Consider the following 19,985-nt stretch of genomic DNA (forward strand, 5'->3'; position numbering starts at 1 on the left):
TGGCGGGCGCCTGTAGTCCCAGCTACTCGGAGAGGCTGAGGCAGGAGAATGGCGTGAACCCGGGAGGCGGAGCTTGCAGTGAGCCGAGATTGCGCCACTGCACTCCAGCCTGGGCGACAGAGCGAGACTCCGTCTCAAAAAAAAAAAAAAAAAAGAAGTCTTTGAATATATGAATTATGTATTTTCATTATTGTAAATCATATTATACATACTTGTAATTTGAATTTTCCATAAACATTTTTTCCACGTTTCTTTTCGCATGGAAAAATCTCATGAGTTTGTCATTTTCACAGTTGTCTTTTTTTGTTGGTATACTATAACTTACAAAATCATTTTCTTAGCCCTGTTAAATTTAACAGGATAGTTTATTATAATAATTACCGATACAGATGCAGTGAACATCATGTTATATACATTTTTGTTTGTTTCCTCTGGGTAAATTGCTAGATACAGGATTGTTGAGGCTAAGAATACAAACATTTGTAAGGTTTTAAAATAGGATGTACTGGCCAGACGCCGTGGCTCACGCCTGTAATCCCAGCACTTTGGGAGGCCAAGGCGGGCAGATCATGAGGTCAGGAGATCGAGACCATCCTGGCTAACATGGTGAAACCCCGTCTCTACTAAAAATACAAAAAATTAGCTGGGCGTGGTGGCGGGCGCCTGTAGTCCCAGCTACATGGGAGGCTGCGGCAGGAGAATGGCGTGAACCCAGGAGGCGGAGCTTGCAGTGAGCCGAGATTGCATCACTGCACTCCAGCCTGGGCAACAGAGTGAGACTCCATCTCAAAAAAATTAAAATAAAAATAAAGTAGGATGTACTTTCCAAAGGGAATCCTATGAGATATTTTATGTTAACTTTGTCAGTGTGAACACCATTTTTGACTATTTTTAGAAGCTATAATAAGTATTGGTTACTTTCAAACTTTTAAGAAACTTAGGGCCCAAAATAAAAGCAACAAGTTTCTGAGCACCTGCCATGTTCTCGGTGCTGTATATGTGTTATGTCTTACTCTAGCAGCACCCAGACAGGCATGTGTATTACTCCCTTTTTTTCAGGGAGTCACGACCTCTCCAAGCCTAAAAGAAATTTACCCACTTTCTTGTAGGTGAAAGGTGACACTGAGCCATGAATATTAAAATTCAGATACAGTTGCCTACAAAATGAGTACTTCATACTACATCAAGCTGCCTTTTCTTTGTTTTGGAAATTTGTAACATAGTACCATTTTAGAATATTGAACATTTTTAGTTGGTTTGGAGTTTTATGATTAAATATTTCTTTTGAATATATCACGAACTGAGTTTTAGATTTTAAGATAGTAGTCCTGTGTTACAAAGGATTCTTTTTTTTTTTCTTGTCATTCTGTCTCCCCCCCCAAAAAAAAGATGTACTACAGTATTGCCTCTGGTAACAGTATCATGTGGTATGTGACAGTCTTAGTGAATTCCATAGCATTTTCTATGTATAAAATCTGTATATAATGATAGTCGGAGTATCCAATCTGGCTGCCTTTTTTTCTTGCCTAATTGCCCTTGATTAGAGCCATCAGTATAATGTTGAATAGAAGTGGCAAGAGCAGACATCCATGTCTTATTCCTGATTTTAAGGGCAAAACATTCAGCCTTTCACCTTTAAGTTTGATGTTATCTGTGGGTTTTCATAGATGCCCTTTGTCAGGTTAAAGAAAAAACCCTTTATTAGACTTAGGAAAACCTCCTCTATTCCCAGTTTGTTTGGTTTTTGTAATGAAAAGGTGTTGGATTTTGTCAAATGCTTTTTCTACATCTGTTTAGGTGGTCATGTAGTTCTTTTATTAATTTAGCATATTGATTGATTTTCAGATGTTAAACCAATCTTGCATTTCTGGAATAAGCCCCATATCTAGTTTTGTTTGGTTTTATTTTTAATTGCAAAACCTTCTGGTAGATGATTGTTGCTGTTTATTACTATTAAAGACTTCTTTTAAAATTGATGTTTTAGCCGGGCGCGGTGGCTCACGCCTGTAATCCCAGCACTTTGGGAAGCCGAGGTGGGTGGATCACAAGGTCAGGAGATCGAGACCGTCCTGGCTAACACAGTGAAACCCCATCTCTACTAAAAATACAAAAAAAATTAGCCGAGTGTGGTGGCGAGCGCCTGTAGTCCCAGCTACTTGGGAGGCTGAGGCAGGAGAATGGCATGAACCCGGGAGGCGGAGCTTGGAGTGAGCCGAGATCAAGCCACTGCACTCCAGCCTGGGCGACAGAGCAAGACTCTGTCTAAATAAATAAATAAATAAAATTTAAAAATAAATAAATAAAATTGGTGTTTTAGGCTAGGTGTGGTGGCTCACGCCTGTAATCCCAGCACTTTGGGAGGCCGAAGTAGGTGGATCACCTGAGGTCAGGAGTTCGAAACCAGCCTGGCCAACATGGTGAAACCCCATCTCTACTAAAAATACAAAAATTAGCCGGGCATAGTGGCGCACACCTGTAATCCCAGCAACTCGGGAGGCTGAGGCAGGAGAATCGCTTGAACCCAGGTGGCAAAGGTTGCTGTGAGCTGAGATCATACCACTGCACTCCAGCCTGGGCGACAGAGCAAGACTCTGTCTCAATTAAAAAGAAATTGATATTTTTATCGGGTATTAACTCCGAAAATAGAAAAATTAGCCAGGCGTGATGGCGCACGCCTGTAATCCTAGCTACTCAGGAGGCTGAGGCACGAGAATCGCCTGAACCTAGGAGGTGGAGATTGCAGTGAGCTGAGATTGTGACACTGCACTCCAGTCTGGTGACAGCGAGACTCCGTCTCAAAAAAAAAAAAAAAAGAAAAGCCAAGGGAGATAAACCTTCCCATTTAGTCTGTGACATGTGTCTTTATAAATTGCTTAAGCTTAAGCTCTCAAATGTTCTTTCAGTAATTTAAACTCTTCTGCTGGTTTTCCTGGGAAGGGTGCTGTATAGTCACATACTAATGAGTCTTTCTATGATAATCTTGAACAGGCACGTGGAGGAGTTCAGCCCCAGAGCTGTCTACACCAGTGGCAAAGCGTCCAGTGCTGCTGGCTTAACAGCAGCTGTTGTGAGAGATGAAGAATCTCATGAGTTTGTCATTGAGGCAGGAGCTTTGATGTTGGCTGATAATGTAAGAACATTTTACACTCTTCAGTATAAAGAAGTCAGAATACCCCTACCCTATCAGCAAAGGCCTATAAGTTACCATTAAAAAGATGTCCTTAAAAACAGCATTCTCAGCTGGGCGCAGTGGCTCACACCTTTGTCCCAGTACTTTGGGAGGCCAAGGTGGGTGGATCACCTGAGGTCAGGAGTTCGAGACCAGCCTGGCCAAGATGGCGAAGCCCCATCTTCTCTACTAAAAATACAAAAATTAGCTGGGCGTGGTGGCAGGTGCCTGTGGTCCCAGCTACTCAAGAGGCTGAGGTGGGAGATCACTGAGCCCGGGAGGTGGAGGCTGCAGTGAGCCGAGATTGCGCCACTGCACTCCAGCCTGGGCGACAGAGCGAGACTCTGTCTCAAAAAAAGCGAAACAAAAAAACCCAGCATTCTTTACTAAATAATTCAGTTTTCTTCATCTAGAATTTAAAATTGTGATAGTTGATCAGCATGTCCTGAGCACGTGTATTTGCTGTGACTAGTTTAGATCGGTAGATGTGTATATAAGTTGTAGATATAAAATCGATCCTGAGTTGACACAAGGTTTTGATGTTGATTACAAGTACAGTAAGTGTATATTTTTAGTTATGCTCTTAGTTTTAAGTCAATTGTATGGTTCTTTCTAGCTTTAGGATCTGTTGAATTATCTTCCTTAGAAAAGGGAGTTAAGAATCTTCACTTACCTATCTTCTACTTGTTTGGAGAATAAAAGAGTCCCTGTGGTAGCAGACTTTGTGAGTTTACTTGTAATTTTCCATCTGAAAGACTGTTGTTCTTGTTTCTCGCGATGAAGTCTTGTTCTGTCGACCAGGCTGGAGTGCAGTGGTGCAATCTTGGCTCACTGCAACCTCTGCCTTCTGGGTTCAAGCAATTCTCCTGCCTCAGCCTCCCGAGTAGCTGGGATTACAGGTGCATGCCACCACACCTGGCTAATTTTTGTATTTTCAGTGGAGACGGGTTTTCACCATGTTGGCCAGGCTGGTCTCGAACTCCTGACCTCATGATCCGCCCACCTCAGCCTTCCAAAGTGCTGGGATTACAGGTGTGAGCCCCCACACCCGGCCGTTGTTGTTTTTTAAGAGACAGGGTCTCTCACTCTGTCACCCAACCTGGAGTACAGTGCCAGTCATAGCTCACTGTAACCTCCTGCCTTGGCCTCCCAAAGTGCTGGGATTACAGGTGTGAGCCATGCATCCAGCTGGAAAGACAGCTTCTTAGGCTTGATTTGTTTGGTTACAGGGTGTGTGTTGTATTGATGAATTTGATAAGATGGACGTGCGCGATCAAGTTGCTATTCATGAAGCTATGGAACAGCAGACCATATCCATCACTAAAGCAGGAGTGAAGGTACGTGTTATCTATTTCTGTTCTGCTGCATCATCCATAGGCTTGTTGATTAATGTAGTACTAGAGAAGTTCACCTGGATAAAATTCATTACTTCAGTGTGTAATGCTGTTCATTAAAATGGAAAATACAGCCCTGAGAATTATTTATTCAAACTATAAATACTGTTTAGAGTGCTGTGTAAATGTATTGCTGTGATAATAGAGGAAAATGTCCGTGAACAAAGCTTCTATTTTCTTTGATAAAGCATGTTCCAATTATAACAAAAATAACCAAAGATCAACAGATTGATTACATATGTATGTATTTATTTATATTAACAGATTATTTAAATGAAAATAAGTATGACAGTATAACCAACACTAGGGAGAATCTAAACTTTAAGAGCTACAGATTCAAGTAGCTTTTAAGCAGTACACAATTGTAAATTGAAAAGACAACTCTTTCCCTGCAACTCCCAGCAACAGTAGATACTTAGAGGTATCTAATGGATAAAAAGGAATTTTAGGAGGAAGAAAAAAAGGCATCTATTGAGTTTGTGTCCCTTTTAGGAATATTTTGTACATAAATAAGCATAATACCGACAATTTCATTCCTGCTGGTTTAACTTCATAATTTTATTTTGGCAATCTTTTACCAGCACATATTAGATCAACTTTGGTTTTTTATTACTTTCCCATATTCAATTGTATATACCACAGCTTGATTCTTTAGACTCCTGTTGAGTGACATTTGGTTCGTTTTCAGTGTTTTGTATTACAAACAAAATTGTAGTAAGCATCCTTGAACGTAACATCCTCTTATATTTGGCTATAAGAGAAATTTCTAACAAATTGATGTCTTCAACGGTGTGCACATCATACCACCAAAATCACATAGGAGTTCCTGTTTATGTGAAAAAGGGTATGTCATTATTTTGATTTGCGTTTAGTTAATTATGGGTGAGATTGAACATGTTATATATTTATTGGCTGATGTCTGTTTAAACCTGTTAAGATTCTTTCTTTCGTGGTCAGGCTACTCTGAACGCCCGGACGTCCATTTTGGCAGCAGCAAACCCAATCAGTGGACACTATGACAGATCAAAATCATTGAAACAGAATATAAATTTGTCAGCTCCCATCATGTCCCGATTCGATCTCTTCTTTATCCTTGTGGATGAATGTAATGAGGTAACCCCATGAGCTTCCTTTTTTATTTCCAGTTTGAGTAATCGAGTGAGACAAGGCTGGAAGATACACTGCTCAACAGCTGGTGCATGTATGTGCACCAGCCTTTGATTTCCCTCAGGGTGGCACAGGATCAGGCAAAGGGTTTAGTAAGCAACTCAAAATAAAGTTATTTGAATTGCCTCTTCCACTTAATTGTGTTAAAGAATATTAAGTTTTCAGGTTTTGTTACTATTTATTTCTCAAAAGGAAACAAGTTACAGTTAACTTCCAACCACACTTTTTATTTTTTTAATTAGCCTCTCACTGGGCTGGAGTGCAGTGGCACAATCTTGGCCTACTGCAACCTCCACCTCCCAGGTTCAAGCGATTCTTGAGTCTGAGCCTCCCAAGTAGCTGGGATTACAGGCATGTAACACCACGCCTGGCTAATGTTTATATTTTTAGTACAGACAGGGTCTCACCATGTTGGTCAGGCTGGTCTTGAACTACTGGCCTCCAGTGATGCACACCCACCTCAGCCTCCCAAAATGTTGGGACTATAGATGTGAGCCACTGTGCCTGGCCCCAACCGCACTCTTAAGATTTTTATACGATTTTTTGTTTTGTTGATTGGGCTTTTATTTTATTTTTCAGTCACCTTGAAAAAAACTGGGATGCCAAATAAATTTCTTTTCTTCTTTTTTTAATCACGAGTCATTTATCTTCGTATTTTTTCCTATCAAGTTGCTGAATGTATTTTACCTTTTTTTCCTCACTTTTAAGATTGAGTGAAAAAATGTAGATTTACTTGGATTCTGATATGTTAATTATTAGAGTTATTTGTACTTAAATATTTAACAATGCACCTCAGATGCCCACAGAACTATAAAATGACAGTTTGTAGGAACTAATATTTTAGGCTGTACTTTTTAAATCATTCAGCTGGAGGTTCTACATTTTATTGGGTACAATGCACAACTCTTTATTATAGTGGAACTTTAAATATTATCTAAATAAAAGTAGCCTTCCATTTTGTGAGTGTTTGGAAGGCTTGGATTTTTATTTATTTATTTTTTTAAAGACAAAGTCTTACTCTGTCACCCAGGCAGTGCCACAATCATAGCTCACTGCAGCCTCAATCTCCTGGGTTCCAGTGATCCTCGTGCCTCAGCCTCCCAAGTAGCTGAGACTACAGCTGTGTACCACCATGCCTGGTTAATTTTTTCATCTTTTTGTAGCAACAGCAACAAGTTCAAGACCCGTGTTGGTCTTGAACTCTTGGCCTCAAACCATCTTACCACCTCAGGCTCCTGAGTAGCTAAGATTATAGGCCTGCACCATCACACCTGGTTTGGTTTGGTTTGGTTTGGTTCACTTTTTTTCCCTTCACAAGAGAGGCATATTTAATCACCAGATAATTGAGTTGTCTGATTTGCATACATTTATGTTTGTTCATGATTCATTAAAGTAGCTTTAGTAGCAGATCAAGTTATAAACCTTTAAAAGATCAATTTATAAACCTTTAAAACATTCAAGACTTTTTTAAAAACTGTTTTGTTTTGTTTTGTGACAGTCTCGGTCTGTTGCCCAGACTGGAGTGCAGTGGCACAATCTTGGCTCACTGCATCCTCCGCCTCCTAGGTTCAAGTGATTCTTCTGCCTCAGCCTCCTGAGTAGCTGGGATTATAGGCGTGTGCCACCACGCCCGGCTAATTTTGTGTATTTTTACTAGAGATGGGTTTTCACCATGTTGGCCAGGCTGGTCTCGAACACCTGACCTCAGGTGATCCACCCACCTCAGCCTCCCAAAGTGTTGGGATTACAGGTGTGAGCCACCACGCCCGGCTTGTTTTGTTTTTGAGACAGGGTCCCACTCTTTCCTGCAGTGGCGTGATCATGGCTTACTGCAGCCTCAGCCTCCTGGGCTAACGCAATCCTCCCACCTCAGCATCCCGAGTAGCTGGGACCACACATGTGCACCATTGTGTCTGGCTGACTTTTGAGTTTTTTGTAGAAACAGGATTTTGCCATGTTGCCCAGGCTGGCTTCAAACTCCTGAGCTCAACCAATCTGCCCACCTCAGCTTCCCAAAGTGTTGGGATTATAGACATGTGCCATCGTACCTGGCCAAAAAGCCTTTTTCTTTTTCTCTTTCTTTCTTTCTTTCTTCTTTTTTTTTTTTTTTTTTGAGATGGAGTCTTGCTCTGTTACCCAGGCTGGAGTGCAGTGGTGCCGTCTCACCTCACTGCAACCTCCGCCTCTCAGGCTCAAGTAATTCTCCTGCCTCAGCCTCCTGAGTAGCTGGGATCATGGGCGTGTGCCACCTTGTCCGGCTAATTTTTGTATTTTTTGTAGAGATGGGGTTTCACTGTATTGGCCAGGCTGGTCTCAAACTCCTGACCTCAAGTGATCCCCCTGTCTCGGACTCCCAAAGTGCTGAGATTACAGGCGTGAGCCACCCCGCCCAGCCTGTTTTATTTTAGTTATTTATTTTGAGACAGGGTCTGGCTGTATTGCCCAGGCTGGAGTGCAGTGGCATGATCTCAGTTCACTGCAACCTCTGCCTCCTGGGCTCAAGCCAGCCTCCCACCTAAGCCTCCTGAGCAGCTGGAACTACAGGTGCAGGCCACCATGCCCAGCTAACTTTTGTATTTTTTGTAGAGACAGTTTTGCCATGTTGCCTGGGCTGGTCTTGAACTCCTGAGCGCAAGCTATCCACCAGCCTTGGCCTCTCAAAGTGCTAGGATTACAGGCATGAGCCACTGTGTTCCGCCTAAACAACTTCTTAATTAGAAATAATTTCAAGCTTTCAGAAAAGTTGCAAGAAATGGAATAGTGCATAGAACACCCATATACCCTTTACATGATTCACATAATAACATTTTACCGTTTGCTTTATTGCTTACTGTGTCTGTATATCTGCACACTTTTTTCCTGAACCATTTGAGAGCAAGTTGCATATTTTGGGGTCTTTTTTTTTTTTTTTTTTTCCAGTATTCTGGGATGAATATCTTCAAAATTTAGTGGCTAAGAGCACAGTCTCTGAAGCTAGACTATTCAAATCCTGGCTCCACTACTTAACTGTGACCTTGGATAAATTACTTAACATTCCTAGGCTTCAATTTGCCCATGTATAAAATGGGGATAATATCATTTACCTAATAAAATTTTTGTGAGGATTGCATAAGTTAATTCTAAGACCTGCCTAAGACAACAGTGTCTCATACACTGAGGGCCCTATAAATGTTAGTTCTGCTATTTTTGTTGTTTTGTTTTTGAGACAAGGCTTGCTCTGTTGCCCAGGCTGGAATGCAGTGGTGCAATCATGGCTTCACTGCCCCTTCAACCTCCTGGGCTCAAGTGATCCTCCTGCCTCAGCCGCCTGAGTAGCTGGGATTACACATGTGCACCACCATGCCCAGCTAGTTTTTTTGTAGAGACAGGGAGGGTCTCACTTTGTCGCCCTGACTGGTCTCAAACTCTTGACCTCAAGCTCTCCTCTCACATCAGTCTCCCAAAGTGTTGGGATTACAAGTGTGAGCCACTGCACTTTACCCTACTATTGTTTTTAAAGCCAATTAATTCCTTCAGGTATAGTTTTAGAGTGGGGCAATGGTATACATTTAAAAGTTTGATTTTTAATCCACCTGTTCCCAAACTTTCATCAGAAACTTGGTACCCATTAATACTTCTTTAAGTGGCAAATTAGAGCTTGTTTTTGGCTATAAATTATTTCTTATTGCCTGGGATAGTCTGGAGAAGATATTGCTGTGACTATCAAAGTGATTTTCTTGTTTTGAATTAGGTTACAGATTATGCCATTGCCAGGCGCATAGTAGATTTGCATTCAAGAATTGAGGAATCAGTTGATCGTGTCTATTCCCTCGATGATATCAGAAGATATCTTCTGTTTGCAAGACAGTTTAAACCCAAGGTAACCTACCCTTTTGTACTGGGATAAGGTATAATGGGTATATTAAAGTGGAATTTAAGTAAGTGTTAATGGAAATTAACTGAACCTGTCATCTACCTTAGTTCCTAAATTTTACAACCTTTTTTTTTTTTTTCTGGAACAGCAATTTGTTTTTTCAGAGAGGGCTGAGAAAGGGAACTTTAAAAAAAATTCTAAATAATTCCATTATTTGTTTGGTGGTAATAAAAAGATTTTTATGGGAGAAGAGTTTTGGATAACTGGATAATCTAGAGCATTCTTTTATTTCAAACATTACTAAGAACGTTAAAATTGTTTATGTGCCTAAATCAATAGTTGAATCTTTCTTTGAAGGAAACATTGGATTCATCTAGGCCATTATGATAAATATAAATTACTGTTTTACAGTGATTGATGCATTGTATTGGACTGACTCTGTCCTGGACCCAGGATTCTTACCTGGACATAAATCCCCAAATGCTTGGCATTTTCCCAAAATAGGGTATGAAAATACTCATTCTGGTTGAGATTTTCACACTGTTGGCTAACTTGACTTCTGAAAGATGTTACTAGGTACTGATCATTTATCATCTTCACTTGATTTTTCATGAGATTGCGGTTGGCTCTCACTGTCTCAGAAGAAATTTAATCATTTAAAACTAAGGATTATGGGTGATTCTTGTGTAAAAAAAGAGCATCTGTTCTCCATTACTGCATACTGATATACTGATCCCTCTGTAACCTTGGCATGCTTCCTTAATATGCTGAATTCCTTGCTCTGAAAAGCTGAGGATCCTTTAGATATAAAGTTTATTGAAACAGCTTTTTTTCCCCCCAAAGAGTGTGAGTTAATTAATTGAGCCTCAAATACTGAGCATTAATTTATTTAATGAGCATTGACATCCTGAGGTGTAAAAGACATTACATCTTGTTCCATCGCTTCAGCTTGTTAAGCAGCTTTTAGAAATGGTCATTTGCTTAAATACTAAGCCTTTTTTCAGGTTCATAAAATTAGTAACATGGAATTCACAAGCCTCCTTAATATTAGTTTCTTTTGAAAGACATTACAGTAGTAATTTATTGTCACTGGCTTCTCAAAGTTTCAACCCTCTCGGTTCCCTAAATGTTTCCACCTGGAAGGCTCTTAAACTTACGTTTACCGTAGCTCTCATCAAATAGAAATGTTTCTCTAACTTGAGTGATGATCTGAAACAGATTTCCAAAGAGTCAGAGGACTTCATTGTGGAACAATATAAACATCTCCGCCAGAGAGATGGTTCTGGAGTGACCAAATCTTCGTGGAGGATTACAGTGCGACAGCTTGAGAGCATGATTCGTCTCTCTGAAGCTATGGCTCGGATGCACTGCTGTGATGAGGTATCAGAGTCACTTTGATATGATGAGAGCAGAGATAAACAGATTTGTTGCATGTTTTTAATCTTTGGTATGGGACATACTAGAATTCACTGCAAATATATTTTTATGTAACTGTTGAGTGCTCATAGGACCATGGAATTGTTCCCTTTAAAAAGCTTGTTAAGCATTTGAGTGTAGTTGTTAGACGGAGATGATCATGTCATAGGTTATAGAGTGCATAAAGACGTAAGTTACCATTTAATACCTTTCATTCAGGAAAAATGTACTTAGACCCCGCAATGTACTAGTAGGCCTCTGCGCTGGCAATACAGATAAGATAATGTAGCCCCTGGCCTCAAAGGAACTCTCCTCCTTATGTTACATTTGTATAATGTTTGATTTTTAGATTGTTCTTTGAGCCCTGCATTCCACGAGGATAGGTCAGTGGGTAAAAGGGGAGTAGTACGAAAGGGCATTCAAGCGTCCCATCTTCGCTTCAGCCAAAGCAGCCCTGCTTTTTCCTAGTTTTATTAATAGGTTTGATGTGAGGTCTTCTTTGAAAAGGGGGTTTGGCTTTTTTTTACAGTATGACTGAGGTATAATTTATAAAAAGGGAAATGTATGGCATGGTGAGTTTTTTCACATACATCCTTGTGAATACCCAGCTCAAGATCCAAAACATTTCCATAATTTCAGAAAGTTCCAAACCCCTGCCTCTTTTCAGTCTTAGCCCTCTTCCCCTGAAGTAACCACTGTTCTGACTTCAATCACTACTTTTCTCCCACAGGTTAATTTTTTGGCTTTTTTCCCCTAAATTTTCAAATTCTTTGATATGGTACTTTACTATTGACGAAGTACTTTCACACTAAGTTATTTAATATTCTTTGATTCACCTGATATTTAGGGAACACCTATAGGGGACAAAAAATGAATGAGAGCCCCTGCCTTCCATTGCTGCTAATCTGGTGGGAACGAGACATGTATTTTTTTTTTTTTTTTTTATAGTTTTTTTTTTATTATACTTTAGGTTTTAGGGTACATGTGCATAATGTACAGGTTTGTTACATATGTATCCATGTGCCATGTTGATTTCCTGCACCCATTAACTCGTCATTTAGCATTAGGTATATCTCCTAATGCTGTCCCTCCCCCCTCCCCCAACCCCACGACAGTCCCCGGATTGTGATGTTCCCCTTCCTGTGTCCATGAGTTCTCATTGTTCAGTTCCCACCTATGAGTGAGAACATGCGGTGTTTGGTTTTTTGTCCTTGTGATAGTTTACTGAGAATGATGTTTTCCAGTTTCATCCATGTCCCTACAAAGGACATGAACTCATCCTTTTTTATGGCTGCATAGTATTCCACGGTGTATATGTGCCACATTTTCTTAATCCAGTCTATCGTTGTTGGACATTTGGGTTGGTTCCAACTCTTTGCTATTGTGAATAGTGCTGCAATAAACATACGTGTGCATGTGTCTTTATAGCAGCATGATTTATAGTCCTTTGGGTATATACCCAGTAATGGGATGGCTGGGTCAAATGGTATTTCTAGTTCGAGATCCCTGAGGAATCGCCACACTGACTTCCACAATGGTTGAACTAGTTTACAGTCCCACCAACAGTGTAAAAGTGTTCCTATTTCTCCACATCCTCTCCAGCACCTGTTGTTTCCTGATTTTTTTAATGATGGCCATTCTAACTGGTGTGAGATGGTATCTCACTGTGGTTTTGATTTGCATTTCTCTGATGGCCAGTGATGATGAGCATTTCTTCATGTGTTTTTTGGCTGCATAAATGTCTTCTTTTGAGAAGTGTCTGTTCATGTCCTTTGCCCACTTTTTGATGGGGTTGTTTGTTTTTTTCTTGTAAATTTGTTTGAGTTCATTGTAGATTCTGGATATTAGCCCTTTGTCAGATGAGTAGGTTGCGAAAATTTTCTCCTATTTGGTAGGTTGCCTTTTCACTCTGATGGTAGTTTCTTTTGCTGTGCAGAAGCTCTTTAGTTTAATGAGATCCCATTTGTCAATTTTGGCTTTTGTTGCCATTGCTTTTGGTGTTTTAGACATGAAGTCCTTGCCCACGCCTATGTCCTGAATGGTATTGCCTAGGTTTTCTTGTAGGATTTTAATGGTTTTAGGTCTAACATTTAAGTCTTTAATCCATCTTTAATTAATTTTTGTATAAGGTGTAAGGAAGGGATCCAGTTTCAGCTTCCTACATATGGCTAGCCAGTTTTCCCAGCACCATTTATTAAATAGGGAATCCTTTCCCCATTGCTTGTTTTTGTCAGGTTTGTCAAAGATCAGATAGTTGTAGCTATGCGGCATCATTTCTGAGGGCTCTGTTCTGTTCCATTGATCTATGTCTCTGTTGTGGTACCAGTACCATGCTGTTTTGGTTATTGTAGCCTTGTAGTATAGTTTGAAATCAGGTAGCGTGATGCCTCCAGCTTTGTTCTTTTGGCTTAGGATTGACTTGGCGATGCGGGCTCTTTTTTGGTTCCATATGAACTTGAAAGTAGTTTTTTCCAATTCTGTGAAGAAAGTCATTGGTAGCTTGATGGGGATGGCATTGAATCTATAAATTACCTTGGGCAGTATGGCCATTTTCACGATATTGATTCTTCCTATCCATGAGCATGGAATGTTCTTCCATTTGTTTGTGTCCTCTTTTATTTCATTGAGCAGTTGTTTGTAGTTCTCCTTGAAGAGGTCCTTCATATCCCTTGTAAGTTGGATTCCTAGGTATTTTATTCTCTTTGAAGCAATTGTGAATGGGAGTTCACTCATGATTTGGCTCTCTGTTTGTCTGTTATTGGTGTATAGGAAGGCTTGTGATTTTTGCACATTGATTGTGTATCCTGAGACTTTGCTGAAGTTGCTTATCAGCTTAAGGAGATTTTGGCCTGAGACGATGGGCTTTTCTAGATATACAATCATGTCATCTGCAAACAGGGACAATTTGACTCCCTCTTTTCCTAATTGAATACCCTTTATTTCCTTCTCCTGCCTGATTGCTCTGGCCAGAACTTCCAGCACTCTGTTGAATAGGAGTGGTGAGAGAGGGCATCCCTGTCTTGTGCCAACGAGACATGTATTTAATTAGGCATGTAAAAAATGAGACAGAGTGGATGATGAAATAATCTATATACCAAATCCCCATGACACACAGTTTACCTATGTAACAAACCTGCATGTGTACCCCCGAACCTAAAATATAAGTTGGAAAGAAAAAAAAAAACAGTGAGAGGAAGAATAGAGCATCACAAGCAGAGTGCTGAGATTAATTACTTTATTACCAAAGAAGGAGGAGGACTCAGGGAGGTGCCGACATTTAAGCCCAATCACTGAAGGGTGTGCAGAATTTGGATAGGCAAGATACCCTGGGACAAGGTCATTCTAAAACCATGCTAACATTTGTACTTTTTTTTTTTTTGATTGTGTTAGTTCCTGAAATGAGTTGCATAAAACTGATAAGTGTCTTAGGGCAGTCTCTAATTGATTTTTATTTTGTTCTATTTTTAAAAATTAGTCTTCAAATAGATAGCAAATTCACGTGATATTAAAATATATGCACATAAATTATATACACAAATATATTTTCTGAATGAAATTTAGTATCTTTGCATATATTTAAGAGCTATTTCTGTCTCATATGTTCATAATCTTCATCCATTAAAAACACTTTTGTTAGAAAGGGCTTTTTCACTCTAAGATTATAAAAAATTCTCCCATTATTTACCTAGCTAGTTTTCTAGTTGTTCCAACACCATTTATTGAACAATCCATCTTTTTGACACTGGTTTGGCATGCCTTAATTATATATTCTTGTGTGTGTTAGGACCTCCTTTTGGACTTTCCATTCTGTTTCATTGAGTCTTACCAGCTCCTCTTACTGTGGTACCATGATGTTTTAATCTATGGGGCTTTGTAGTTTTAATGTAGGGCTAGTTCCAGTACATTGTTCTCTTTCAGCTGTTAGGAACTTAGAAATCACCTTGCTCTGTTTTAAAGAAAAACCTGGTATTTTTTATCAGTATAACATTCAATTTATATTAACTTGAAGAATTGAAAACATCTTTATGATTTTTCTTTTTTTTTTTTTTTTGAGACGGAGTCTCGCTCTGTCGCCCAGGCTGGAGTGCAGTGGCGCAATCTCGGCTCACTGCAAGCTCTGACTCCCGGGTTCACGCCATTCTCCTGCCTCAGCCTCTCCAAGTAGCTGGGACTACAGGCGCCCACCACCACACCCAGCTAATTTTTTGTATTTTTTAGTAGGGACGGGGTTTCACTGTGGTCTCGATCTCCTGACCTTGTGATCCGCCCGCCTCGGCCTCCCAAAGTGCTGGGATTACAAGCGATGATTTTTCCTTTCGATAACATAGCACCTAGAATAGGTTAGGTTGTACTACTATAAAATCTCAGCTGCATAAAACAATTTTTTTTTGCTTGTGCTACGCATCCATTAGGTCATCAAGGGATTCACCTTGTCAAGTTACTCAGAGATTCAGGCTGATACAAAGGTTTGATCTTGACATACGCTTTCATGATGACAGAAAGCAGGGAAGAGAAGGTGGTGAGCCACGTGCTTGCTCCACCTTCTATCCAGAAATGACACATACTCACATTTCATTCGCCAGAGAAATTAACATGGCCACCCCTAAGTTCAAATGGATAGAGAAATGCCTTCCTACCAGGTGCCCAGAATTAGAAGAGCAAACATTTGTGGACAGTTCTGAATACCACAAATACTGTTATCTTTCCACTTAAGTCTTTTGTTTCACTCAGTAGGGTTTTAAACTTTTCTTCATATGTTTTTCAGTGTTTCTTGTTGAATTTCTTGATATTTTATCATATTTGTTGGTAGTGGAAGTAGCCTTTTTTTCCATTTCATTTTCTGGCTGGTGTCTTTGCTGGTTTTTTTTTTGTTTTGTTTTGTTTTTGAGATGGAGTCTCACTCTGTCACCCAGGCTGGAGTGCAGTGGCACAATCTCGGCTCAGTGCAACCTCTGCCTCCCAGATTCAAGCGATTCTTCTGTCTCAGCCTCCTGAGTAGCTGGGATTACAGGCATGTGCCACCATGCCCAGCTAATTTTTTGTATTTTTAGTAGAGATGGGGTTTCTCCATGTTGGTCAGGCTGGTCTCAAACTCCCAACCTCAGGTGATCCGCCTGCCTCTGCCTTCCAAAGTGCTGGGATTATAGACATGAGCCACCATGCCCGGCCTACTTCTTATGGGATGTATACGTCTTTGGGATCATATGATATGTATATATGTTGATATTTCTACAAGTACATACTTAGGAGTGCAATTGTTGGGTCATAGGTTAATGCATGTTTTTCTGCCAAACAGTTGTGTCAATTTCTGTTTTCACCGCTGTGAATGAGAGTTGTTCTACCTTCTTGCCAACACTTGATATTGTCAGTCATTTTAGCCATTCTGGTGAATTTATAGTGCTATCTCTGCGTGTCTAAGAGAGAGAATGAGAGAGGGTGTTTGTGAGAAAACCAAAGCAACACTGTGAGAGTGTGTGTGTTTATGAGAAAACCAAAATATATACCACTGTGATTTCATTGGGAGAAAATCTGTTTGGTATATCAAAAAAAGTAACTTAATTACTTCATCATTGTTGGTTTAGGTCCAACCTAAACATGTGAAGGAAGCTTTCCGGTTACTGAATAAATCAATCATCCGTGTGGAAACACCTGATGTCAATCTAGATCAAGAGGAAGAGATACAGATGGAGGTAGATGAGGGTGCTGGTGGCATCAATGGTGAGATACTTGTTCATGTGACTGTTTTGGAGTTAGGGACCAAAACATTTTCTGAGATGTCATGTGGTAGAAGTACACCTGCTGATGGTTAATAAAGTCTATGGTAGCAAAAAGGGAAAAGCAGATACTGAATTCTATTAACTGTTTGCAAGTTAAAATGAAATTAAATAGTTGATATAAAATATATATACTTGGCTGGGCACGGTGGCTCTAGCCTATAATCCCAGCACTTTGGGAGGCTGAGACGGGTGGATCACAAGGTCAGGAGTTTGAGACCACCCTGGCCAATATGGTGAAACCTCGTCTCTACTAAAAATACAAAAATTAGCCAGGCATGGTGGCGGCCGCCTGTAGTCCCAGCTACTCGGGAGGCTGAGGCAAGAGAATCGCTTGAACCTGGGAGGCGGAGGTTGCAGTGAGCCGAGATTGTGCCACTGCACTCCAGCCCGGGTGACAGAGCGAGACTCTGTCTCAAAAAATATATATGTATTTGAAAGACTAAAAGGGCACCAAAATGGTGATAATAGACATAAATCCCCTGGGTTTTACCCTTATTTGTATTGTTGTTTTGCTTCTGAATTAAAAACATTTTTTCAAGCACATTAGAACAGAAAAATACTAGAAATTTTATTTATTTTGAGATGGGGTCTCATTCTGTCACCCAGGCTTGAATGCCTTGGTACACTCATGGCACTGCAGCCTTAACTTCCGCTCAAGCAGTCCTTCTCCCTCAGCCTCTCTAATAGCTGGGACATATGCCCATGCCACCACTCCTGGCTAATTTTTTGAGAATTTTTTCTAGAGACAGGATCTGCCATATTGCCCAGACTGGTAGAATTTTTTATTTTATATATAATACTGCAAGTGGACTTTCAGGCTGTGAAATCTTTATATCTCTGATCCCTCGCATTCCTCCCAAGTTAGTTTTTGTCTTTACTAGTAGAGTTTCTAATTTATTTGAAAATTATTATATACTGTGTGTAACTGCATGCTTGGTTTTTTTGTTTGTTTGTTTGTTTTTTGTGTTTTTTTTTTATTTTTGAGCTGGAGTTTTGCTTTTGTTGCCCAGGCTGGAGTACAATGGTGCAATCTCATCTCACTGCAACCTTTGCCTCCCGGGTTCAAGCAATTCTCCTGCTTCAGCCTTCCGAGTAGCTGGGATTACAGGCACCCACCACCACGCCCAGCTAATTTTTGTATTTTTAGTATAGACAGGATTTCACCATGTTGGCCAGGCTGGTCTCAAACTCCTGACCTCAGGTGATGTGCCCACCTTGGCCTCGCAAAGTGGTGGGATTACAGGCGTGAGCCACTGCACCTAGCCAGTTTATTTTGTTTTTCATTTTTATTTTTTGGCAGAGGAGATCATGTGGGAATGTATGCTTGTTTTAAAATTAGTATTAAGGCTGGATGTGGTGGCCCACACCTGTAATCCCAGCACTTGGGAGACCAAGGCAGGAGGATCAGTTGAGTCCAGTAGTTCGAGACCAGCCTGGGCAACATAGCAAGACCCTGTCTCTAATAAAACAAATAATAATAATAATTTTTAAAAGTGAAAAAATCAGTATTCAATATAAGTAGTGTATTTGTAAATGCTTGACAAGGGGATGTTAAGGGCACAAAAATAAGATTCAGGTGGTCAATTTTTCACTTAGGTCATGCTGACAGCCCTGTTCCTGTGAATGGGATCAACGGCTACAGTGAAGACATAAATCAAGAGTCTGCTCCCAAAGCCTCCTTAAGGCTGGGCTTCTCTGAGTACTGCCGAATCTCTAACCTTATTGTGCTTCACCTCAGAAAGGTGGAAGAAGGTGAGGCTTACCTGGTACCGCTTACATGCTCGGTCACTTCTGTAAGCTCTGTTCACATAGGCCACTTGTGATTGCCAAACTTCGTGTTGTTCTGTCGGAAGAGAGGATAAGTTGTTAGATAAACTCACTTTAGCAAAGTAAATTTGTGGAGTATCAGCATACCTGCCAGCCTGAACATTTCTTCACAAGCTTATTGTAAGGCAAAGGTTTGTAGGTCCTTCTTTTTAACATTCTGGGCCTATGTTAATAATTTTGGGACCTGATAACATATGAAGCAGCACATACAAATGTTTTTACAAATGCAAAATTACCATTCCCTTACAATGGTCCTGTTTAAAACAGCTGGACCCCTAGGGTATATTTTAACAGTAATATTTTAACAGTAATTAATTGAGCCCAGAAATCTATACTATCAAAAGGCCATTGCAGACTGGAAATGGAGTAAAATCCTCATCTAGTTATTGGTAAAGTGTGGCATCTGGACACTAGTACGCTTCCTCCCCTTAACGGCTTTACCATGCTATTCAAGGTTTTATCACCCTATAGTTAACTACAAAGCAGAAGGAAAAATGATGAATTCAAGATGTTGAACCTAAACTTCTACTTGATAGTTAAGCATCAGATACTTCTTGATTAAAAGCCCCAAGGATGGCTTGTGCTGGCTTCCTGGAATATTTTGTCGTCACAGTATTTGCTCTGCTATGAAACAAGAGAACAAGAGATTGTAGTTTCTGCCCTTGTTCCCTTGGGAACTTTAGACCAGTAGGAGAGAAGGCAACAAAGTGGCCACTAGGACGCCTCAGCTTTTGTCCTCATTCCCGTCTCACACAAAATGATTTGGGAACTCAAGGTGTTCTTGATTCATGTTATATGTCATTATTCTCTTTCTCCCTCATACAACTAAGTTTTAAACATAGAAGTTGAGTTTTAGGCTGGGCGCGGTGGCTCACGCCTGTAATCCCAGCACTTTGGGAGGCCGAGGCGGGTGGATCACCTGAGGTCGGGAGTTCGAGACTAGCCTGAACAATATGGAGAAACCCTGTCTCTACTAAAAATACAAAAAATTAGCCAGGCATGGTGGTGCATGCCTGTAATCCCAGCTACTCGGGAGGCTGAGGCAGGAGAAGTGCTTGAACCCGGGAGGCAGAGGTTGCGGTGAGCTGAGATCACGCCATTGCACTCCAGCCTGGGCAACAAGAGTGAACTCCGTCTCAAAAAAAAAGAAGTTGAGTTTTATGATAGTTATATTATCCAGGTCCAAACATTTCCTATGTGTTGAGGGTTCTACCAGGACTTTCTAAAAGTCTGGTAGACCTTGGACTTGTTAAAAGCAGCAGGCAGTTCACTTAGTAAGATGAACCTTGCTAAAATAAACAAGTAATTTTTTCTTTTGGGTGAATACTCATGAATTTTACTTCTTAGTAAACTCCAGTTCCATAAAGCCTTCCCCTTTCTAC

General features: G+C 40.4%; 1 protein-coding gene across 2 annotated transcripts in view; it reads left to right on the plus strand.

Annotated features, from left to right (window-relative positions):
* Positions 1 to 19,985, plus strand: part of MCM6 (minichromosome maintenance complex component 6) — a 39,490-nt gene that overhangs the window by 14,840 nt on the left and 4,665 nt on the right. The window contains exons 9-15 of one of the 2 annotated variants that reach the window (XM_032145562.2): positions 2,989 to 3,130; positions 4,399 to 4,506; positions 5,521 to 5,676; positions 9,461 to 9,589; positions 10,802 to 10,963; positions 16,582 to 16,717; positions 18,373 to 18,528. In XM_032145562.2, the coding sequence (XP_032001453.1) occupies positions 2,989 to 3,130; positions 4,399 to 4,506; positions 5,521 to 5,676; positions 9,461 to 9,589; positions 10,802 to 10,963; positions 16,582 to 16,717; positions 18,373 to 18,528 (989 nt within the window). The remainder of the gene's footprint in view (positions 1 to 2,988; positions 3,131 to 4,398; positions 4,507 to 5,520; positions 5,677 to 9,460; positions 9,590 to 10,801; positions 10,964 to 16,581; positions 16,718 to 18,372; positions 18,529 to 19,985) is intronic. The other variant, XM_058434409.1, reaches the window with a different exon arrangement.

This window comes from Hylobates moloch, unplaced genomic scaffold (genome assembly GCF_009828535.3).
Source record: "Hylobates moloch isolate HMO894 unplaced genomic scaffold, HMol_V3 SCAFFOLD_24, whole genome shotgun sequence".
NCBI classification, from domain to species: domain Eukaryota; kingdom Metazoa; phylum Chordata; class Mammalia; order Primates; family Hylobatidae; genus Hylobates; species Hylobates moloch.